Here is a 25,786-nt window from a genome sequence, read left to right as displayed (position 1 = left end):
GTTCCTCAGATGTTCATTTGCGATTTGTTAACTTCAAAAACCGTGGGGGTCTTATCTTGCCCTCTGATAGTGTTTTTAAAGTTATTGTTGAGGCTGAAAAAATGTTACTGTTCTTTACAGATAATTTAAAAGATTTAAATATTTCTAACTTAGAAGGAAAAATAATTTTGAGTTGCAATAACTCATTAGCATTAAATAATAATATTTTTAGTAATTTAATATGTGAGAACATATCATTATTAGACCGTCCTCATAAAATGGTTTTGATACAAATGATTATAAAAAAATATTTGAGCGTACGTTTACATACATTTGGAAAAATGTTTTCTACTAATATTCTTAACCCTGTAAATAAACGCCACACACTGACTAAGGCTATTTTATTTTATCACCAGTAAACCTTTTGTTTGTTATATTTAAAGTTTTTAATTTGTTTTTTTTTCATAAAATTGTTTACTTGCAAGTTGTAAGTTTATACAAATACTGTATATTTTTAAAAGTATAAATTAAACTTTTGTACCTACATAAATAAATATATTAATATTACAAATACTATTTGTTTTCACTTTGAGACAAATAAGACATAATAAACAATATTATTCTTTAGGCATATTATAGTCTACACACACATGTGGAAAGAATAGCTGATATAAGTTATAAAACAAATAGTTGACAAAAAAGTGTACCTACATGGCTACATACCTATATTAAATTTGTTTCTGGTGGTGGTGAAACCAAATTGGTAGGTACCTAACTAATTCAAACAATAATATCCATATTAATTCTTTACACTCTGCTATAAATCAATAAAGTAATTGGATATTACATAAGTTAGGTACGTAACAAAATATAATATATTGAGCAATAGTTATTAGTTTGAAATTTTGAATTTAATAGAGTTCAGATTTCAGACATAATAATATATTTATTTGATTAATTAATATAGTGTGATAGCTGAATACTGATAATATTGTTTTGTAAACATTGCCTGCTTTGTAAATGGCGGCCGACTTCGATGACAAGAAGGAGACGGCTATCTAGTTGTTGTATATATCTATGGGTATCACGGGTCGTAGGCAGTTGTCCGAAAAATGATAAGAACTCAAGTCGAATGACGGTACCATTAAAGTTATTGCCAACATACAATTTAAAAAAATTATATTATAAAACTTTTTTGTTTGTTTGTAGGGTAACACTGATCAACTAAATGATAATTCTTATATTTTTTGATAATAATTATATTATTAAATACTATTGCCAGACTATTAATAGATGTAAGATGTTTACCCACTGATTGCCGATTGTAATTTCAAGAATTTATTGAATTAAATAATATATTAAAGACCAATTTAATACGGAAAATAATAATCCTACGTTTTATCATTTTATACTGTCTATATTTTTAAAATTGTTATTTGATTTTTGAAATGATTACAATTGATTATTGTTGTCATTTAACTAAAAATAAAAATGTTGGCCGATAACAATTAAACAGCGACGCAGCGTTAAATCACCCTACAAGAACACTATCATGTGCTAATTATAAGTTATAACATTAATACAATAACATTATATTATTTTCATCAGGCATAATGGACATTATTATTATAAATAAAATGATTTCATTATCGATATCCGATAACAATTTCATTTGCTTTTGGAACACTGTCGTAAGTCGTAGTGGTACGTGGTTCCTACAATCCTACTAATATACGATTCATTTAGAGACGTCAAAATTACGTGAGTAAATATTTGAATTATTCGATTTTATAAGGCTCATGTGAAATTAAGAAATACTCGTACATGTAAAAGCTGTATAATATAATATGTAAATACGTAGGATAATTCGATAGATTATCGGGAACGAACATTGAACAAGTTTTATTTCAACTCTTCATGATTAATAAAAATTTTCTGAAAACATTAAATATATAAATATAACATTTAGATCATAAAGTATTTATTTATACAATATGAAGTAAAAAGACCGTACAAATTATTAAAATCCCTTTATTTAATTATATTTAATATGAAACATTAATTTACAAAATAATTCTTATAATATTATGAAAGACACAGTCTTGTAAAAGATACTTTTAAAATTGTATTTAAATACAGATACAAGTACATGTACATCCATTCAGAAAGTATTTAAAATACATTTCAAATTAGTGATGTAATAACTGATTTAAATTGGTCACGTTACATTCAACTAGGTATTATTAGAACTTTTGTACCACTTACTTAGGTGCCTACTATTGTACTGACAAAAAATCGTAATATCATAATAAATACTAAATAGAATAGACATGTCGATAAGATAAAAATAGTATTTCATTCAGTGCACCCGCCGAAAATAGTGTGCGTGTGTTATGTAATTGTAATGATTGTATGATTTTATTCATTTATAGTAAAATATGTATTAATAGTCATGTTTACTGTTGTCTGTTACAACTTGCACAAGATTTCAGTAATTCGGTCACTATATAGTGACTACTCGTCAGTCGTTGAGCGTTGTAGAAGATGTTTTGTTTTATTAAATTGTTCGAATTATTTTACTACCGTCCGAAATAATGTTTAAATATTCGTTATACTTTATTTTATTTCTAGTTTTTTGGTATTACTTACGAAAATATGTTATAATCATTTCGTATTATTTTTAATATGGAAACATGGAGTGCTCATATTCTGGTCGTGAACGCAATGTAAAAAAAATTAACTTTGAACTGGAATCGGTAAGTCAATTTATGCAAAATGAAATTTAAAGAAGGTAGTAAACATGTTTTTCTAGTATCTATCTAATTTAGTTGGTCAAAATATAATATATAAATGTATGTGTGTAGAATTAATAATAATTGTCAAAAATATTGTAAAATTAGGTAAGTTTTTGTTGTAGGTAGGTGGGTGAATGCTGAAAATAGCAAACCTCTACAGTAGGATAAGAACCTAAACCTATCTCTTGTATAATATAACCATCTACTCTGTGTCCTGCAAGTCTCAAAAAAGATAAGAGGCGATCTGAATTTAAGTCTTGAGTGTAGTCTACCAAAAAATCTTTAATTGCTTCAGTATTGGCTGTTCTTGCCCTTGTTGGAACACCATTTCGAATCTATGAAATATTCAAAGGGTATGAATGACAAGAATTTATAATTTTCAAGAAACTTTAAGTTTAATTCTAACCTTCAAATTTTGTTGCAGTTGTCTGAATTCCACAAATGACTGATTTTCTAAGAACAGTAGTTGGTCTATAAATAAAGTAAAGAATTTAAAAATTAATTAGATTAAGTAATTGTCATTTCCTAAAGATAAATATAAAATAATACATTTTTAAATACAATTAAAACAAAATACAATTTTGGACTTACTTATACCTTAGGTTAGGTAACAAATTAATACAATTAACATATAAATATAAGTTTGGTTTAAATACACTGCCATTATTGTGGAACATCTTGCAATAAAAACATTGCAGATTCATACTATACTCAACAAAATTATTAGTAATTAACTCACAAAAACAATAAAAAAAAAAATAAAAAATAAAATTTTAGACTTACTTATACCATGTACATTGTACATCCTTAGGTTAGGTAACAACTTAATTCAATAAACATATTAATATAATTTTGGTTAAAATATACTTTGCCTTTACCGTGGAATATCTTTACCTTTACCGTGCAATCAAAACATTTTACTGTTTTAGGTACATAGTAAACTGCCACTATTAATTCACATTTAGAACAAAATTAATAATTAGTGTTAAATCCTACTAAGGAATTCCCACACTTTGGGATGAGGTTTGATGAGCCTTAACAATGAAGCGTGGTAACTTTCAACAAAGTTATTTGTTCGGATATCTTTTTTAAACACTGTTATTGCTGTAGGTCCCATCGTTTCAAATCAATATCTCCAAATATAATCATATAAAAAATGTTCAAAACACATCATCAAATTGGGAAATTGATTAACGTAATCAACAATTGTTTGAAATCCATCCTCCATTGATGGGATATCGTCAGTTTTTACAGCAGGCAAATATGGTAAAGCTAAAACCTGTAAGTAATGAATCTAAATTAAATTTTTGTTAAATTAAGAAAAGTACTATTTTATAGTTTTAATATTTAAAAATTACCATTCTTAACACTCTGGCAGCTATTGGATTTTTTGTAATTAAGTGGTATATGCTAGTTTTTTTATTTCTAACAAAACGTATTATTGCCTAAAAAAATAAAATATTAATCGTATAGGTATACTTTCATAGCCATTAAAAAAAAAAAAAAAACTTAAGTGTTTGAAATTAATTTTATATAGGTATTAGGTACCTGGCAAAAATGAAAATAACATCCTTGATGATCGCTTTCAGGGAATACTGTTTTCACTGCATTCATCAATCCATATTCATAATCCGTTATAATTGTGAGTTGGCTATATGTTAATGGTAACACATTTCTAATATATGACAGCAACTCAACATATATTTCTTCGGTCTTTCTTGACAATATTGCGTACACCAATGGAAAACTCTACAACAAAGTATGTGCATTATGCCATTATTACATAATTGCTTATTTTATTTATTGTTATGATTTTTAATTATTTGCCCATTGATTATAATATTTATGCCTTACCACATTTTTATAAATTATTTGGAAAGTAAATATTTGGTATGCATCTTTTTTTTTAAATGTTGGCACTGTTTTAAATGTCCCATCACATCCTGCTACCTGAACCTAATATTTTAATTAATAGTTACTTAAATAATTATCATAATATAATTTTAGCCTTAAGGTTTAAAACATTACATACATTTCTTAATTCTGGTCCTAGTTGTTGAATATTAGTTGTATTGCAAAAAATTAAACCTTTGATTTGTTGGTTTATTAATAAAGGACCTTGATAAAACCTATTAAAATTTAAAGTTGTTGATATTTAAACTACTTAGATTAAGGAATAAATATTAATTTACTTATTTGATGGATTTTGCAGTGTTGATGTATATTGGCTATTTGCCATTAGTAATATGTGAAGGTCTTCAATATTGTCAGGTGTTGCAGGAAATGACTTTTGCCTCAGACGACGCATCCGTTCAGAGCATTGGAGAAAGGTATAATCTTGTGCAGCATTTGGAAAACTATAAAGTAAGTTGGTGTTATAATTTAAAATAAATTTTTACAGATTAATATACAAATATACTCTTAAATTTTTCAGATAAACCAATTGCAATTATTAAAAGACATTTATTTAATTTGTTAAATAAAAATATGTATTACTTAACAATCTCTTCCATGTATATTCCTCTCGAAGAATATGAACATACAGATTTTTTTAATGCCTTATTTGTCAATGTTTGCCTGAAAATTGGTACCTCCTCGTTGAATGGCCTTACTTGATGATTGTGTTGTTTACACAAAATTAATTCATCATTATTTTGGTCAGGGGATATATGAGCAGTTGCTCGACACGGGTTCTGCGATTTTTTTTCAAGACATACCAAATATCTGTACAATTAAGACATTAAATTTTTAATTTTTTTTTTTTATTTACCTTTTTTATACTCACATTTTGTTCTCAGTTTTTTTATTTTTATAATAAAGGAAGCCCAGATTATCCCGTACAATTTCGGTCATTCTTTGAGTACCAAAAACTATTGTGTATGTCTCAGGCCTTTCCAAATTAAGGACTTCACATGATAGCTTTTGGGGTTCTATTTCATGTAAAATTAAATAGTAAGTGAAAGAATTACATTAAATAACTTAAATACATACCCGGATTATAATTTTCGATAGGCTCTTTAGAATCTATTTGTATATAAAAAAAAAGAAATATTTATTTATAATATTTTATTATTTAAATAGTTGAATACATACTATTATCATTGTCATTATGTACCAAATTCATCATCACATAGTCATGATCATGACTAATAATACCTACAGCATCATTATATATATTATTAATTTTCAGTCTATACATCTATAATCATGATTATTTATGTTAAATGTTAATTAAATTCTTTAATTCTTACCATGCTCTTGATTGGTAAAATTATAGGCATGGTCATGATTTACAATATCTAAACAAACTTTCAAAATAATTTTTAAAAAAAATGTATAAAAAAATCAATATTATAATAATAATATTTACCGTTATTTGTTGGTACATCCATTTTAAATAATAATTTAATGTCCAAGTCAAACAAAGATTTTCAGATGTAGAATAATAATTTTTATATGTATGTAGAGTATAATATAATTCTTATGTATATGTGGAGAATAATATAATTTTTGTATATATGTTGAACATAATATAATTTTTATCAATTTTAAAATAGAGATTTTTTTGTCCGATGGTTGGCAATAACTCCATGCTTTCGGAGTCTTATCAAGTTTCTCTCTCTTATCATTTTTCGGACAACTGCCGATGCCCCTGGTATCACAGATTAATGAAACACCATAGATATTAAACATGTTTATAGTGAAACACGATAAAATATCTGTTATCATAATAAAACATTGGAAAACGTTGACTATTGAGCTATTTATATCTTCTGTAGATACAAAATTTGTTACATTTATTAATAACGTCATTACAATTATTATTATAAGTTATAATAACCATTCTATTTCCATACTATTCTTTAATCTATGATTATAACGTCATTATTAAAGTAACATTTAGTTTACGATTTACGAATTTTCAATTACCTATTACCTCAATTTACATCATGAGTGAAGTGTGGCAAGTTTTTATTAAAACTGGCTGTGGTTTACGTGCCCAATGTCAAATCTGTAAAAAGACGTACGCCAATTCAGGTACAAATACAACGAATTTATGGAATCACCTTCAGTCCAAGCACAAGCCAAAATTTAAAGAGTTGGATGATCAGCGCAAAGGCCTTTCAGGATCGCCATCCTCGTTGTTAGTTAACATTGATGAATGTGATGATGAGTAAGTTTTATTTATATGTATTATTTGTAACAAATATTGTCCATCTATGGACTATGATATTATATTAAGAAGTAATCTATTAAGTATTAATTATTTAAGTAGGGTAAAGTTGGGTACCGACTACTGAGTACTGACAACTGGGTACTGCATACTGAATACTGATTAGTGATAGGTCGATTGTTAACGTAATAATGTCACATCTATAACACAAATAATAATAAACTACCTATTGGGACTTGGGACATTAAATAAGAATAAATAATGATTGACAATGTTTTATTCATTTTTTCATAATCTATAATTATTTTTTTAAGTTTTATGTTAAGTAATAAGTTTAAGTTTTTTATTCAATATAAATATCGGTAGGTACCTATACAAAAATGTTTATATGTAAGGTACTAAGGTATAGGTGCCAACGACTAGCGAGTAGCGGCTACTAGCTAGTATGACATTCCTACTCTAATATATTGTTTAAATTTATTAACTATCCAATATTATAAATAAACAATAGTACAATATTAAATATAATATTCAAGAGTTCAAGACTGAGTAACTATTTTCATTATAACTAGCAATAGACATAACTAAAAGTTTTGTTTTTATAATTATTTAATTAATATTTTTAAAGAATAGGACCTAGCCACCTAGCCACCTAGGTACTTTGTTCATTTTCATATTCGTGTTGCATTTTTAAACTACCTATCCTTAAAGGAATTAACTAAATATAGCCATATATAAATATGAATACCTACTTTTTTACTTTTTAAAATTAAAATTTTTAAATAACTGATTTTCAACAAATTATTAGTAGGTACCTTCCTATTATATATATATTAGATAAGTTGGATCATACATTTATATTATAGGCTAACACTTAAATTTTTAAAATATAATACACAAACGTTTAGGTTAGGTAAATTATAATTTAGTTTAATAATGTCAAAAATGTTTACTGTAATAATTTACTTATAAATATAATGTGAACTTAAATTGGTTTAATGTCTCAAGTTTTATTTTTAGGGGTTCATTTTCATCAACAGCAACAACAATTCCATGTTCAGTAAACAGTACCAGCTCAAAAATGAAAAATGAAAAAAAAATGAACCAATTACCAATTACATCCTATACACTTACTGCAACTGCTCAGGCAAGAATTGACAATGTGCTAGCTTATTTCATTTCTACAGATATGATGCCGTATAGTATTGTCACATAAGATGGATTTAAAATGTATACAAATGCCCTTAATGCTAGCTATAAAATTCCAAGCCGCAAAACAATGACTGAATCAAGGATACCTTATCTCTACAAGGTGACTAAGGACAATGTTGAAACTATCGCAAAAAATACATTGTTCATGTCATTCACTACTGACTGTTGGACATCAGTAGCAAATCAGCCATTTATGGCTTTGACAGGTCATTATATTGACAATGATTTTAATTTAGGTATGTACAAAAACCAAAATACTCCCTAATTATTTTAATCATAGTTTAAAAATTTCGTTAAATATTTTATCAGTTTTTTTTATTTAATTTTGTTGTCGTTGAAGAAAAAAAAAATAATAATCAAACATTCAATGTAATTTTTATATCTGTAGCCTCTATGTCATTAATTTATTGCCCTAATATTATTAACTCATTTAAATTATTTAATTTTAACTTTACAGGTTGTATATGTTTGGGATGTATTGAACTTATTGAAGATCATACTGGCGACAATATAGCTGATGCATTGATTATGTTACTCTTGGAATATAATATTGAAATTCCAAGCAAAAAAATATGTTCATTTACAACTGACCATGGATCTAATGTATTAAAAGCAGTTAAAAATTTGAATATTACTCATACACCATGTTTTGGGCATGCTTTTAACATAGCTGTCGGAAGAATATTTATTCTTCAACAAGTGAATGTAATTGTCGTAAAAGTAAAAAAAATTCAAAATATTTTTGCACATAGCTGGCAGGCAGTAAGACATTTAAAAACTGAACAAGAACGATTTTGTTTAAAATGTATAAAGTTTCCGTCATATTCAAAAACCAGATGGTGGTCTCTTCTTGATTTAATTAAAGTTGTTATTACCCAAGAATTAGCTTTATCAAGTTTTTTACGTATCTACAAAAAAGGAGAATATAAAAAATGTATAATAAATGTATAATAAATGATGAAGAGTTTGAAGTCTTAAAATGTATTGAAATGGTTTTAAGTCCTGTTAGAGAAATTGCAGATAATTTAGCAGGGGAAACCTATGTTACTGCTTCTGCTATCTACCCAGTAATTAATAACATAAAAAATAAAATTAATGAGGTATCCACAAATGAAAATACAGCTGAATTAAAAAACGAAATGTATAACACAATTTCGGATTTTCTCAATAATCGTTATAATGACAGTGATGCACTAAAAATTACTATGGTACTGGATCCTCGATTTAAGATGAAATATATAAATGATACTGATCAACTATCTGTAAAATATGCCATGAAAACTGAATGTCTCAGTGCTTGGATGGTTTGCAATGAAATGCGTAATGGTAAAGAAGATGGAACTGATAATTCATCAATGGACTATAGTTCTCCATCTAAAAAAGCTAAACAATCTGGCTTGCTTGCAATATTCGGAGAAACAAATGTTCCTAATGATCGATCTTCAAATCAAGTAAGACTATAAAACCTAGTTAAACCATTCTGATCAGTGCTACTAGCTATTACATATTATTTGTATTTTGTTTTATTTAGGAAAATGATACTACACTGCATAAAATAGAGAAAGAAATTGAGTTTTATACAGGATTACCTACAATATCATTTTGTCAAAATCCTCTAAAGTGGTGGAATTTAAATTCATCGATGTACCCTTTTTTAACTATTCTTGCAAGAAAATTTCTTACCATTCAAGCTACTAGTGTGGCGTCTGAGAGAGTGTTTAGCAAAGGAGGTCTTATAGTCACAGATCATAGAGCTACACTTACTAATGATCATGCTAGCCAACTTGTTTTTCTATCTGCAAATAAGGCCCATGTTCCAATTCCTATTTAATAAATACAATTATTTTACTATTGTAAATTTATGTTATCAGTTTATGCCAAAAAGTAATTTTTAATTTTTTTAAACTTCAGTTGACTAGAAGGTTATGTTTTTAATGTTTAAATTCAAATTATTTAAAAAAAAAAGGTTTTACATTTTTATTTTATATTTTTAACTACTTATATAATTTGTTAAATACCTACTTGTGGAGAATTTGAGATTATTATTTAATATTAAAACAACAAGTGATGTTTTGGCCGAGAACGAAACATTAATAGTTCGTGTGCCCGGTACCGAAATACTTCGTACGCAAGAACACTCACACACCGACCGATATGTATTGTGTATGATATGTGTATAGCAGCTCAAGAATAGTGGACGGGATCGCCGAGCAAATACTCTGAGTGCTAGTTAGTGTGCGGTGAGTGGGTGTGTATGTGAGGGTGTGTTAAATATTAAAATAATGTGAACACAAATTTAATGATAATAATACGATATAATAATATGTATAAAATGACACACAATAAATAATAATATGGCCAATAGGCAAATAATATAATGATACTTTATAACAAACTATTTGAGCCGCTAAGAATTGTATTAATATGGCCAGATAATACGATAATAATTAGCTATTTGAGCTGTAATAATACAAAAATAATAATAATGGCACAAGTATATAAAAAATCACAGCAACAGTGGTATTAATAAATCAAGGCCCCTTTGGCTCAACAAATTATTAATAATAAGTATACGGCCCTTTTGGCCTGACAACTAAATAGATAATTAATTAACTTGCCAGCTTGGCGCTTATGACCGCCAAATATAAGAAAAATATAATATTGTGCAAGTTGCAATAATTAACTGTAAATATAAAAATAGTATGTGGTCCTTATGACCAAACAGAATAAATAATAACTATACATCCCTTATGGCATAACAAAATATAATAATAATAATAATAAATAAATAATAGTATAAAAAACAACTCACAGTTATGACGGTGCTCGGCTGGCCAGCTGCTACCTGTCCTATATAGGTATGGATAATAATAATAACACACTACACACACTATATTGATACGTATTATAATAAGAACGTGGGCAACTTGTGCCTTGCAATAATAATAAAAAACGTGGGCAATTTGTGCCTTACAATAATAATAAAAATGTGACAATTTGTGCCTTACAATAATAATAAAAAACGTGGGCAATTTGTGCCTTACAATAATAATAAAAATGTGACAATTTGTGCCTTACAATATAATATTTGCCTTTACGCAAAATACGCGACGGCCTTCTCTCGACTACGGACGGAGGAAGACAATAGTTTCACGGCGGCCGTGTTAATTAATTTCACGCAACCGATCCGGCGGCGCGCGATAACCAGCTTTAATCTACATTATTTTTATATATTATATAATAATTCGCCGCTGACAATTATACAAAGTAAAAATAATTAATAATGATATACCTAATACTGGTAAAACAAATAATATGTTGTGTGCGTGTGTATGTATCGGTCGGAAGCTGGCGATTGCGAGTGCGGGCGCTAACATTCTCCCCCTCGTTGAAAACCTATTTTTCAACAAACTCTTCTGAATCTACAGGAAGTCTGCAAAGTTTTGCAACAGGGCGTCGCGTATCTACACCATTTGCCGTGCGTATGGTTGCTACCCTAGTTCTTCCGTCTCTTCCCGGATGCACCTGTACTATGCGAGCTAACTTCCATTTCATTGGTGGAGTATTTTCTTCCTTGACGATGACGATATCGTTTACCTTTAATGGCTTAGTGCCTGATGTCCACTTCCCTCTAGTCTGTAACTGTGGAAGATATTCATTATGCCATCTTCGCCAAAAATCTTGCATAAGGAATTGCACGAACCTCCATCGTCGTAGTCCATTTGGATGCTCTTGAGATAAGTCTGGTTCCGGATATCTGAGCATGGGCCCGCCTATGAGAAAGTGTGCAGGTGTGAGTGGCTGCAGGTCATTCGGATCATTGCTCATAGGTGTAAGTGGCCGTGAATTGAGGCATGCCTCAATTTGGCATAATAAAGTCTGTAGCTCAATGAGTGTTAGTTTGGTTTCCTTCAGTACCCGTGTTAAATGATATTTGGCACTCTTTACAGCGCTTTCCCAAAGGCCTCCAAAATGGGGCGCCGAAGGTGGGTTGAAGCGCCATGTAAGTCCTTCATCAACTGCACTGCCTTCAATATTTTTGAGATAAGCTGCTAGCTCTCTTTGAGCACCGACGAAATTTGTCCCGTTATCACTCCATATTTCAGCTGGTTTTCCTCTACGAGCCATGAACCTTCTTAATGTTGCGATGAATGAATTGCTCGTTAGATCCTCTACTACTTCAATATGTATAGCCTTGGTGACGAAACATATGAAAATTGCTATCCAAGCCTTCATGTTCGCCCTTCCGCGAACACCACTTCTTATTGTTAGTGGTCCAGCAAAATCTACTCCAGTTATGGTAAATGGACGAGAGCACTGTACTCTTTGCTGCGGGAGTGGGGCCATTAAGGGAATTTGAAACCTTGGGTTGGCCTTGGTGCATTGGACACAATGTAGTATTGTTGAACGGGCTACTAATCTGCCCTTAAGCGGCCAATACAGATTGCGGATCTCGGAAAGAAGAAGTTGTGGTCCACAGTGGAGCATTTTCTGATGGTAAGATTGGAACATTAACCTAGTGACCTTATGATTGTAAGGGAGCACCACTGGATGTTTTTGTTCAATTTTCAGATTTGAATATTGTAAGCGCCCTCCAACTAAGATTAAACCATCCTTTAAGAATGGATGAAGTGTCTTCAGCGTGCTGTTTCGTGCAATATCTCTTCCGAGCTTCAATTGTTTCAATTCATCGTGGAATGCATCATTTTGCGTTCTTTTTAATATTATAACTTCAGCCGCCTTGATCTCACTTAGTGTTAGGAATCCTCGTACCTGTGTTGACTTCTTACCTCTGACGTAGCTTGCGAACCGTGACAACCAGGCAACGGCCCGAACAAGTGATCGCCAGTTCGAATATGCATTGATAATGTCTCTCGACTCTTCGATCGCAACTAATACCAGCTTGATTGTACGTTGTTCTGGGAGTTCATTGCACGGTGCTAACTTGGCTGTCGGATGTGACCATTGACTTTCAGGCACACCAAGAAAGGATGGACCATTCCACCACATCACGCTGTCTGCCAGTTCCCGTGCGTCTATTCCGCGAGATATTATGTCTGCTGGGTTATCGTTAGTGTTTATGTATTGCCACTGATGTGCATCTGTTGATTCCAATATTTGCTCCACTCTGTTGGCCACATATGTTTTGAGCCTACTTGATTCACTATTCAACCAACTAAGTACCACCATAGAATCAGACCAAAGTTTAAAATGCCTTGCATCCGTTCCCCAAGACTGTGCTATTTTAACGGACAATTGAACAAGTAATAATGCCCCACTTAACTCTAGACGTGGGATGGTGGCACTTTTTAACGGCGCTACTCTTGTTTTTGAACAGAGAAGTCTAGCTTGCCATTTACCTTCTTGATCCATGTATCGCGCGTAGACACAGGCGCCGTAAGCCTCAATTGAAGCATCGCAGAATCCATGTAGTTCAAACGAATCAGCCGTGCCAGGCTTAGCCTTCCTTGGTATCGATAAATCCTTTAAATCTTCGATCTGAGTGTAATAAAGCTTCCACCTTTGTTTTATGTCATCTTGCAGTGGCGTATCCCAATCTATTTTGAGCTGCCACAGCTGCTGAAGAAATATCTTCCCTTTTATTAATACTGGGGCCAGAAATCCAAGAGGATCAAAGACTTTATTGAGATCTGAAAGCAATGTTCTCTTGGTTAACTTGTCAGGATCCATCGCCTTGGTAACATAAAAACTGAATTCATCTGCACATGGCTTCCAACTTAATCCTAAAGATTTTATTGTTTCATCATCTCCTATGTCTAGTGTGAACAAGGGCTCTGTAATGTCTCTTCCAATTTGTTTCAAAACCTGAGAAGAATTAGAGCACCATTTCCGAAGTGGTAGCTTCGCAGAATCTAAGATTGAAATAATTTCTTTATGAAGTTGTACGCATTCCTCCTGCGTCTCACACCCGGTCATGAGGTCATCCATGTAGAAGTCTCGCATTATGATTCCAGAAGCACGTGGGAATTGTTTTTCCATACATTGTGCTAGCGATACTAGGCACTGAGTGCTCATGAATGATGCTGGGGTAGTACCATAAGTTACAGTTACCAGCTGATAGGTGCATAGGGCTTCGCTTGGATCGTTGCGCCAAAGAATCCTTTGTAAATTCCAATCCTTCTCGGCTACAGAAATTTGACGAAACATTTTCTCAATATCCGCTGTGATGACATACTGATGTTTCCGAAATCTAGTAAGGATAGAGAAGATGTCATCTTGTGTCGTGGGCCCTCTCATTAAAACGTCATTGAGGGAAAGCCCAGTACTTGTCTTAGCTGAAGCGTCAAAAACTATTCTTGTCTTCGTGGTCAAGCTCGAACTCTTAAATACAGCATGATGTGGCAGATAAAAGGAACGTTCCGGAATACTTGTTTCAACCGGAACCAAACGCATGTGACCCATTGCTAAATATTCCTTCATAAATTCTGTGTACTCCTTTCGTAAATTTGAATCCCGTTGTAATCGTGCTTCAATATTCATGAATCGAGTAGTAGCCATGTGGATACTTTGCCCCAGATTATGAATTTCTGATTTCACTGGCAACTGTAGCACAAACCGCCCTTCACTGTTCCTTGTTGCTGTGTTGAGGAAATGTTGCAGAGCTTGGTTCTCTTCCACTGCGCGTTGGTTTGCCTTTGATGCCTTTCCGTATGAAGCATAGCTATCTGGCGTTGTATCCATATTAATGAGACATATTTGATCAACTCTCCCAGTCACAATCCAACCGAATTTGCTATCTTGTAGGATTAGACTATTGTTATTTAATGGAATGCGTTCCTTTTCCAAAATCCGGTAGAATAACTCTGCTCCTATAAGTAGATCTACTTCTCCGGCCTCATAAAACTTAGTATCTGCCAGCTCAGATATTAGATTTTGCGGAATATTCCAGCCTCCCTTTGGCATTGGGCATGAGGGAAGTTCACTCACTACTGTTGGTAAAACATGGAAGGGTAGTCTTGCTTGGAATTTCCTTACCCTTGAATCCACTTGAATGTCCACTACAGCTACAGATTGGACTTGACTTGATCCTACGCCTCTGATTGGCAGTTCAGTTTTTCTTGTTTGAAGTTGTAGTGCGTTTGAAAAGCTCCTTGAGACGAAATTTATCATCGACCCACTGTCCAAGACAGCTCTGCATTTACGCTTGTATCCTTTACTATCCGTCACCAACACTTCCGCGGTTGATAGAAATACATAGCTACTCTTAGGTCTGGCTGCTAAATACGAATGAGCTTGTGTTACTTCATTACCAGAATGCTCGCTGCTAGCTGACTCGACCTCATGTGTTGTGCTTCTGTCTACTGTCTCCGATGGTTCACCTTGCATTGGTTTTTCAAAATGCAGTAACGTATTGTGCTTGCCTCCGCATAGCTGACATTTGGAATTAGACTGACACTTGGTAGCCATATGATTTGGGCTCAAACAATTGAAACACATCCGAGCAGAGCGTACTACGTTAAAACGTTCCCCTTGAGAGAGGTCCTTGAACTTCTTACATGCATAAATCTTATGCATGTGAGAGCAACACGCGCATTTCTCGGATTTGGTTTCTATTGCAGCCAAAGTTACTCTTTTTCCGAGAGAATAGTTAGTGGTAGACTTCTTCTTGAGATCGCCCTTGTTAGCGAATGTTTCTGTGCTTTCAAGAGCCACACACCGGCTAGCCAGATACTCTTCTAGCTGCTTATATGTAGGCAGCTCTGTATCCTCGCGTCGAAGCTGCCAATCCTGGGCTGTTGCATGATCGAGCTTTCTGAGTATGACGGTAACAAGCCACGCGTCCCACTGCTCTACGGGTTGGCCTATTGCCTCTAATGCCGCCGTGTGAGATACAACCCTTGAATGCAACGATTGAAGTTCACCTGCAGTGGCAGTTTCCATTTGCGGACAATCTAATATCGCACGTATATGGGACTGAATAATCATACTCTTGTTTTCATAACGTTGTCTTAATCTTTTCAAAGCTACTTCATAATTGGCTTCAGTCATCGGGATCGCTCTTACGACGTCCAATGCTGCACCTGTTAACGTAGAACGTAAATATGAAAACTTCTGAGCAGCAGGGTATATATCCTCATTGTGTACCATGGCCTTGAAGCAGTCGAAAAACGAAGTCCACTCTTGTATGTTGCCATCAAATGTTGGAAGTGTGATGGGTGGCAGCCGAGCACGATTGAAATTTTGCGCTGCTCCGACAGATTGATTGCTAATTAGTGATGTGTTTTGGGATTTTTGAGTGTTGACAATTTCTTGTATTTGGGATCTAATACTGTAGTATTCCATTTCAAAGGCATTACGTTCATCCGTTTCTTGCGCTGTATCATCAGATAATAGTTCAATTTGAGACTGAACATCATCAAATTTTCTGTTGATTTGAGGTAGTTCATCCTGACGGAATTCTAGCAATGACATTGGTTGATTGGTTGTGTTAAAGTCCTTAACAAAGGTTTTGATTCGAGTGAGAGATCCTTTGATTACTCCTCTCCTCCTTCTGAGACCTAATAAATCTCTTTGATTATCTTCCAACGTCATTTCGACTTGTTTTATTTTGTTTGATATTTAAACGGAACTCAAAAACTCCCTCTTATACGAGATTAGTGCAACGTAATAACACGAATAATATATGTAATATGTATACACAATAAAAATGACAATAAAATAGCAATACCTATTGGAATTAGATGCAAGCGTAAACTGTAATATACTATTGATTATATTGTAATGATACTATTAAATATAATTAGATAATGAATAGCACGCAGTGAATAATTTAATTTTTTTTTTTTAATGGTAATTACGTATAAAAATGACGTATACGATTCATCCGATCACGTCGAGGTCACCAATATGTTTTGGCCGAGAACGAAACATTAATAGTTCGTGTGCCCGGTACCGAAATACTTCGTACGCAAGAACACTCACACACCGACCGATATGTATTGTGTATGATATGTGTATAGCAGCTCAAGAATAGTGGACGGGATCGCCGAGCAAATACTCTGAGTGCTAGTTAGTGTGCGGTGAGTGGGTGTGTATGTGAGGGTGTGTTAAATATTAAAATAATGTGAACACAAATTTAATGATAATAATACGATATAATAATATGTATAAAATGACACACAATAAATAATAATATGGCCAATAGGCAAATAATATAATGATACTTTATAACAAACTATTTGAGCCGCTAAGAATTGTATTAATATGGCCAGATAATACGATAATAATTAGCTATTTGAGCTGTAATAATACAAAAATAATAATAATGGCACAAGTATATAAAAAATCACAGCAACAGTGGTATTAATAAATCAAGGCCCCTTTGGCTCAACAAATTATTAATAATAAGTATACGGCCCTTTTGGCCTGACAACTAAATAGATAATTAATTAACTTGCCAGCTTGGCGCTTATGACCGCCAAATATAAGAAAAATATAATATTGTGCAAGTTGCAATAATTAACTGTAAATATAAAAATAGTATGTGGTCCTTATGACCAAACAGAATAAATAATAACTATACATCCCTTATGGCATAACAAAATATAATAATAATAATAATAAATAAATAATAGTATAAAAAACAACTCACAGTTATGACGGTGCTCGGCTGGCCAGCTGCTACCTGTCCTATATAGGTATGGATAATAATAATAACACACTACACACACTATATTGATACGTATTATAATAAGAACGTGGGCAACTTGTGCCTTGCAATAATAATAAAAAACGTGGGCAATTTGTGCCTTACAATAATAATAAAAATGTGACAATTTGTGCCTTACAATAATAATAAAAAACGTGGGCAATTTGTGCCTTACAATAATAATAAAAATGTGACAATTTGTGCCTTACAATATAATATTTGCCTTTACGCAAAATACGCGACGGCCTTCTCTCGACTACGGACGGAGGAAGACAATAGTTTCACGGCGGCCGTGTTAATTAATTTCACGCAACCGATCCGGCGGCGCGCGATAACCAGCTTTAATCTACATTATTTTTATATATTATATAATAATTCGCCGCTGACAATTATACAAAGTAAAAATAATTAATAATGATATACCTAATACTGGTAAAACAAATAATATGTTGTGTGCGTGTGTATGTATCGGTCGGAAGCTGGCGATTGCGAGTGCGGGCGCTAACAAGTGACAAGAGTACAAGACTACAAGTAAATGTTATTTTATAATTATTTAAATAAAATAAGTATTATAACTTTGTTAATTAATGTATCTATTCTAATTATCTAAGTATCTAACCTTTTAACTTATATCTATATGAATATGAGACATGTGACTAAACGTATTGATATATTTTATTAGCATACATTATGTTGTAGAAGTTTAAGTTTAAAAATTCACCTAATACTCTACAAGTATTTTAAATTTATATCTTATATTTTATTAGTAAACGAGAAATTCTCATTACTATATAACAAAAACAGTTGGTTAAACATGTTGTATAAGGCATAAGCCCATAAGGCATAAGTGCATAGGGAGTAAACATTTTGTATATAATTATTTTTCCTTACCTATAACAAAGTTAACAGTTTGACAACATAAATAATTAATTTGATAACATAAACAACATATTAAGTTATAATAATAATATCGGTCTGAGTAGTCTGACACTCTGTCCACCTGCACCACAGTCCACAATGTCTAGCTGATAACATATTTATATATTAGGTACGATTAGGTACGTTTAATGTTTATCATTTCCACTATAACGATCCTATATTCCTATCTGCTGAATTCTTGAATTGATAAATTGTAAATAGCTACATAAATTAATTAAGTGACATATCGATTAATCTACTCACGATTGATCGATTAATCTACTCACGATTGATCGATTAATCGACTCGCAATTGATCGGTTAATCGACTCACGTATGTTTGATTAACAATTATAATATAAAATCAATAATAATCGATTAATCGATTATTATAAAGTATTTAAAAAACAATCGATTATTTAAGAAAAAAAACAATCGCGCTCCCCTACGCCAGAGTTCCAGTTTTGAAAACGTATTATTTATTAAATTTCTCATCGTATTTTTTGGTAAGTAATGAATGAATTAAATTAAAAATATTTAAATTCGAAAAAATTCATTATACCTACAATTTTTTTTTTTTAGATTGGTTTTAAGCCTCCTGTCTTACACATGGTCCGTGTCTCCGCGACATTTATTGTTACACCTGCAGAGTTCCAGTTTTGAAGATTTATTATTTATTAAATTACTCATCATATTTTGGTAAGTTGTATGCTGGTTAGGTATTATACATAACTGTATAATATTTAAGTGATCATTATTAAGTGTACCTACCTATTTATATACATATTATTTAAGTTTTAAGTAGGTATTTGTATTTAATTATGTCATACCATATCCTCAGTAAATCTACTAAGCGTAGACGATTTTTAGAAGAAAAAGTGACTGTAGATTTTCTGATAGATAATCAACTCGAGTTAAATTCTCAACCAAGTACATCTCAAGTCAGTTTGACTTCACTACCTTTGGAAAGTTCTAATTTACCTGGTTCTGTTGATGATACATCTAACAATTTGTTTTCGTTTGAAACTCCCCTGAGTTATATTTCAGATAAGAGTGATTTTGATCAAAATGATTTTTCGTATAATTCTTATTCTGATACTGATGAGTCTGATAATAATGAAATTGACATACTTAACGATGAACGACTCATATTAAATTCATTAGCCAAATGGAAAGTTAATTACTCTATAACATCTGTAGCTTTTTCTAGTTTATTAAAAATTCTTAAAGAACATACATGTTTCAATAAATTTCCAGTTGATTCTAGAACAGTTATGAAAACTAATAAATCTAATATGACTAATCAAATTCAAACTGTTAACTCTGGCCTATATTATCATTTTGGGATATCAAATGGTTTGATGTCAGTCTATGATCTAAGCGTTTTTGAGGAAGTTATAAAATTAGTTGTGGGGATCGACGGCTTACCACTTACAAAGAGTTCTTCAAGTACTTTCTGGCCAGTTTTAGCCTATGCTCGTTGTCCTCTAAATAAACCTAATGTATTTATTGTTGGTCTTTATTGGGGGAAAGAGAAACCTCAATGCAGCAATTTATACTTAAGAAGTATGGTTGATGAATTTAAAAGTTTATCTGTGAATGGTTTTAAAACAGAATATGGGATAAAATTTGTGGTATTAGATACAATTTGTTGTGACCTTCCTGCTCGTAGTTTTATTACACGCACTAAAAATTTCAATGGCTATTATTCATGTTCTAGATGTGTTATTGAAGGTGATCGTGTTAATAATACAACATGTTTTTTAGGAACAAGTTATTCTAAAAGAACTCATACTGATTTTTTAAATCGTATTGATGATGAGCATCATGTTACTAACGACATTTCTGTATTAACAGAAATACCACATATTGATATGGTTAGTAGTTTCAGTTTGGACTATATGCATATGGGGTGCTTAGGTGTTATGAAAAAATTAATTTTATTATGGTGAGGTATGATTAAAAATGCTCCATTATCTGTTCGTATACAAAGTCGGGATGTATCAAATATTTCTAAACATATTTTATCTATTAAACCATTTGTGACAAATGATTTTCCTAGAAAACTCCGGGGATTAAATGAAGTGGCTAGATATAAGGCTACAGAATTTAAATTTATTTTAGTTTATGTGGGAGCAATTATTTTAAAAGGGGCTATAACTGAAGAATGTTACGACAATTTTCTATGTTTACATGTCTCGTTTAGAATACTATTATCAATTGGAAGCAATAAAAAACTTGTTGATTTTGCTGAAAAACTTTTAGTATATTTTGTTGAAACATTTGAAGATATATATGGGGCTCAGTTTTCATCTCATAATATTCATCTTTTAATACATTTAGCAGATGATTATAGAAATTACGGTTCCCTTGATAATTGCTCATGTTTTCCATTCGAAAACTTCATGAAATTTTTAAAGGTAATGGTCAAGAAACATGAGAAACCTTTGGAGCAGGTCATTAATCGTTATAGGGAATTTTTAACATTCAATGTGCCAACCGTTGACACTAATCAGAGTAAAATTATTTATAAAAAAGAACACTGTAAAGGTCCTTTAGTTGAATATTATACTAGTCCTCAATACCAAATAATATTTAAAAACAACATTAAAATTAATATTAAATCTGTTTCAGACATCTATATAGGTTTTAAAAAACAAAATAAACTTTGTATTTTTAAAGTATTTAATATTTGTTATGATCCTAGCACAAGTAACACTGTGTTTCTATGTAAAATCTTTAATCAGGTTAGATCATTTTTTTGTAAACCTATTGATAGCTTAAAATTAGGTATTGCTATAATTGATGATTTATCAACAAATTTTACTGCCATAGATATTGAACATACAAATTTTTGTAAATACATGATAATATTTGATAATATTAATAACAGTATTGCATATCCAATTATACATTCATATGAGTTTTAGAATTAGATGAACAAATTTGATTTATATTTTTATTGTTTGAATTTTAAAAGTTTACTTTGTTAAATCACATTTTAATAGCTATTAAATATTAGTTAATAATTGTAAATAATTTTTTTCATTTTAAATAGGTAACATTTTATTGTATAATTTGTATTGATAATTGTTGTACTGTGTAATTTGTATTATTTATTGTTTGATAAAATGTCTTAATTAATAATAATTATCATACCTAATATTTACTTGTAATAGTTTCATAATTTTGATTGAAAAATACGAGAAAAAATATAAACATCATAATGAATAGGTACCTATTCAGTTGTGGAATTTATTGATGATAATACAATTGAGGATGTACCAACAAGCTGGATAAAAAATGATATGTGTGCTTGGCCTATAACAAAAAAAGATTCAATTCTTAGAAAGCTAATAGAAAGAAAAAGTCTTCCAAATGAAGCAGAGTTTAATCAATACAAAATTAAAGTATTAAAAACAACAGGTAAATGATAAAAGTGGTATTTCTTAATTTTTTCATTTAAAATAATGTCAAATTTAATACAAAATAATATACAATATATACAATAACACTTGTTGTTTAAAATAAATTATTAACAGTTGTCTGAAGTAGCCTATAATAATCTTGACAATTTTTAAATCTCTAAAAAGGTAAATATGTAATATAACCTAAAGCATACATTTTTAACTGTGAATAATTTAAATACCTATATATGCAGGACGATAAATATATAATGATGACTGTGGGATGCTTAAGTTCATGTATATTATATTTTATATATACCTATAAGACAAAATATATTTATTTTCATATATTTAAATCTACTAAGTATAAGGATATATAATAATACATTAATATTATATGTATAATAAAAAAACTTGAAAAAAAAACAATTTTCAACATTTATTAAAAATCCATGAAAATAATTATTATAGGTATAGTAAACAAACATTGATGGTTATGGAACATTCATTCAGCGTTAAAACATACAAATACAACATTGGTTTACCAATGTTTAATAAATACATACAACCACTATTTATGTAAAATAATTTTGTTTCAACATCAATAAAGAATTAATTACCTCAATGTATTTGTTGTTTTCATTTAAAAATATGTACCTATTAAAATCTTATTTTGAAATATATAAAATATTTATATTATATTATAGAGTATATTTTTCGAACCGCTAGTACGCGGTGACGGGAGGGGTTATTGACCTTGAACGAATGTTAGCAGACAGCCCATGCAATGCCGTTTCAGTTGCCATGGAGCGTTGGAGCGTACAACATCGTGTGTTCGTTGTAGAGCAGTTTTTTAGAAACAATGATTCTGTAGTCACTGTGCAACGTATTTTTCGTCAATATTTTAGAGTTGGGCGTCATGGTGCAGTGGCTGATCAAAATACCGTACTCCGATGGGTTGCAGCGTTTAGAAGTAAACTATGCATGAAAAAGTTCTATGATAAGTTCATAAAAGTTCATAAAAGTTCATAAAAGTTCATGACAAGGTTCTATGATGAAAAAGAAACCACCTGGTCTTCCCCGTTCAGTTCGTACACCGGAAAATGTAGAACGAGTCAGAACGGCAATGGTTGCTAGTCCTAGACGATCGACTAGACGACATTCAGTAGCGATGGGTATGTCACGTCGTTCGCTTCACCGCATTTTACATGATGACCTCAAGTTCCATCCGTACAAAATAATGATCGTCCAGCAGCTTAATGAAGGGGATTTTGTCCAGCGCAGAGAATTTTGTCGCATAATGGATGAAACGTTTACGGAAGATCCCGATGCTACAGTCTTCATGAGTGATGAAGCACATTTTCATCTGGACGGTTACGTCAATGTTCAAAACTGTCGGTATTGGGCATCTGAGAACCTACAACAGTTACACCAAAGACCTCTGCACAGTTTAAAGGTAACAGTGTGGTGCTGCATTTCAAAGTTGGGGATTGTTGGACCCTATTTTTTTGAAGAAGAAGGAATTGCAGTTACCGTTACATCAGCTCGCTACGTTGAAATGTTAAACAACTTCCTTCGTCCAGAACTTGAAAGGCGTCAAGTGAACATGAGAGACATTTGGTTTCAGCAGGATGGTGCCACAGCTCACACGGCGAGAGCATCCATGGCAGTGGTTCGACAAATGTTTCCAGGACATGTGATTTCGAGATTTGGCGATGTTCACTGGCCCCCTCGCTCACCCGACCTGTCGATATGTGACTTCTTTTTGTGGGGATATTTAAAATCAAAAGTGTACATCAACAAGCCTCGCACACTCGAAGACCTTAAGAATTCCATTCGTCAGGAAATTGAAGCCGTGCCGAATGAAATGTTGGAGAGAGCCGTTCGTAATTTTCAGAAGAGGATCCACATTTGTATCCAGCAAGAAGGACGTCATCTCAAAGACATTATTTTCCAAACCTAAACATGCTATGTAATTTCAAAAACCGTATTAAAAATCCTATCATTTAATAATTGTTTTTATTATTTTCAACCCATTGTGTCCCAGTAATTCAATATTGAAAAACATGCGTTTCCTCTGCACCACCCTGTACCTGGCTTCTAGGTGAGTACTAATATGCATTTGAAATTGAAACAATATAACTATTATTTAAGTAAACTTAAAATAGTTAAATAAAGCAGAAAGTATAAAACTAAAATGTGGAAACAAAGCTATGGTTTTTTTTTTAATTTTATATTGTGGTGATAACTAAATATTTTCATGGAATAAATAACTTTAATGACTAACTCTCCTCCATGATTCCCCCAAGATAGTTCTCTCTCACTCACTCTATATCGACGCCACATCTTGTAGGCCGGGTGGTGAGGAACACGCAGTCCATTAGTTGATAGGTCTATGTATGGTTGAAACCCAACACTCCGCCCATCACTTACAATCGAAAATAATTATATCCAAATATCCATAAAAATATTTACTAACTTATGTATATTCTATAAGTATATTTTAATTTTTAATTTTCTTGTACATATCGCATTCCTGGAATAATAATGGCATAACTCAAAAAATATCGATTTTGAGTTGGCACCACTGCTGAAACCGCGAGAACAATTATTTACTATTTCTGCTAATCAGTTTTTTTTAATCTTATTTTTTCATCACCAGATGGCGTTAAGTGCCGTTAATGTTATGTTCTGAAATATTTAGTTTGTGATAATACAATCGGCACAACTACACGAGCGTCTAGAGACAGCGCCTCTTATCAGCACTATTGTTATCAGTATCACGACAGTTGCCTTATCACATCATCGGTTGATTACATTTAAATACTATTAGCGCCATACTGCCATGGCCCATGACTAATATTATGCACTTAATAATATATTATGTAATTATGACATCTACTGCTGATGCTATACAGTTTTTTAGAACATTAAATAACCGGCATTTGATGACAGTGAGTTTTATTATACCCACTATTATGATTATTTAATAAATTGAATATAATACTTACAAGATTCACTTTAACTGAATTAATTTGAATAATATCCTAATACATATATAAACAATTGCATAACATTAAATATAACAAACATTAATAATATAATTAACCAAACCAATTCACATCCTTCATTTTTAAGTAATTGAATATAATACTTACAAGATTCACTTTAACTGAATTAATTTGAATAATATCCTAATACATATATAAATAATTGCATAACATTAAATATAACAAACATTAATAATATAATTAACCAAACCAATTCACATCCTTCATTTTTAAGTAATTGAATATAATACTTACAAGATTCACTTTAACTGAATTAATTTGAATAATATCCTAATACATATATAAATAATTGCATAACATTAAATATAACAAACATTAATAATATAATTAACCAAACCAATTCACATCCTTCATTTTTAAGTAATTGAATATAATACTTACAAGATTCACTTTAACTGAATTAATTTGAATAATATCATAATACATATATAAACAATTGCATAACATTAAATATAACAAACATTAATAATATAATTAACCAAACCAATTCACATCCTTCATTTTTAAGTAATTGAATATAATACTTACAAGATTCACTTTAACTGAATTAATTTGAATAAT

General features: G+C 31.2%; 2 protein-coding genes and 2 pseudogenes across 2 annotated transcripts; 2 read left to right on the top strand and 2 right to left on the bottom strand.

Moving 5' to 3' along the window:
* Positions 1-2,018: 2,018 nt before the first annotated feature.
* On the bottom strand, positions 2,019-6,526 carry LOC149059977 (uncharacterized). Its single transcript, XM_089217814.1, has 11 exons — positions 6,026-6,526; positions 5,868-5,930; positions 5,560-5,798; positions 5,271-5,498; positions 4,967-5,131; positions 4,807-4,903; positions 4,629-4,730; positions 4,323-4,523; positions 4,133-4,219; positions 3,181-4,053; positions 2,019-3,109 (listed from the first exon to the last, which is right to left on the bottom strand). The coding sequence occupies exons 3-10, from the start codon at positions 5,625-5,627 to the stop codon at positions 3,901-3,903; spliced, it is 1,101 nt and encodes a 366-aa protein (XP_089073940.1). The 5' UTR covers positions 5,628-5,798; positions 5,868-5,930; positions 6,026-6,526; the 3' UTR covers positions 2,019-3,109; positions 3,181-3,900.
* Positions 6,527-6,641: 115 nt separating this feature from the next.
* LOC149059976 (E3 SUMO-protein ligase ZBED1-like) lies at positions 6,642-10,037 on the top strand (annotated as a pseudogene).
* A 1,519-nt stretch (positions 10,038-11,556) lies between these two features.
* On the bottom strand, positions 11,557-16,713 carry LOC149059975 (uncharacterized). The gene has a single exon (XM_089227262.1). The coding sequence runs from the start codon at positions 16,711-16,713 to the stop codon at positions 11,557-11,559; it is 5,157 nt and encodes a 1,718-aa protein (XP_089083388.1).
* Positions 16,714-19,568: 2,855 nt separating this feature from the next.
* On the top strand, positions 19,569-21,677 carry LOC149059974 (uncharacterized; annotated as a pseudogene).
* The last annotated feature ends 4,109 nt before the right edge of the window (positions 21,678-25,786 follow it).

This window comes from Diuraphis noxia, unplaced genomic scaffold (genome assembly GCF_037042655.1).
Source record: "Diuraphis noxia isolate RWA-SAM2 unplaced genomic scaffold, SU_Dnox_SAM2 contig0001, whole genome shotgun sequence".
Taxonomy (NCBI): domain Eukaryota; kingdom Metazoa; phylum Arthropoda; class Insecta; order Hemiptera; family Aphididae; genus Diuraphis; species Diuraphis noxia.
Note: the sequence above shows the minus strand (reverse complement) of the source record. Positions and strands in the feature narration are given on the sequence as shown.

Excerpts from the sequence above, each read along its gene's own strand:
- LOC149059977 (XM_089217814.1), bottom strand. The coding sequence starts at position 5,627 with ATGACCGAAATTGTACGGGATAATCTGGGCTTCCTTTATTATAAAAAT. Across the intron at positions 4,220-4,322 it reads GTTATTTTCATTTTTGCCAG|GCAATAATACGTTTTGTTAG; the intron begins GTACCTAATACC and ends TTATTTTTTTAG. Across the intron at positions 4,054-4,132 it reads CTGCCAGAGTGTTAAGAATG|GTTTTAGCTTTACCATATTT; the intron begins GTAATTTTTAAA and ends CATTACTTACAG.
- LOC149059975 (XM_089227262.1), bottom strand. The coding sequence starts at position 16,713 with ATGACGTTGGAAGATAATCAAAGAGATTTATTAGGTCTCAGAAGGAGG.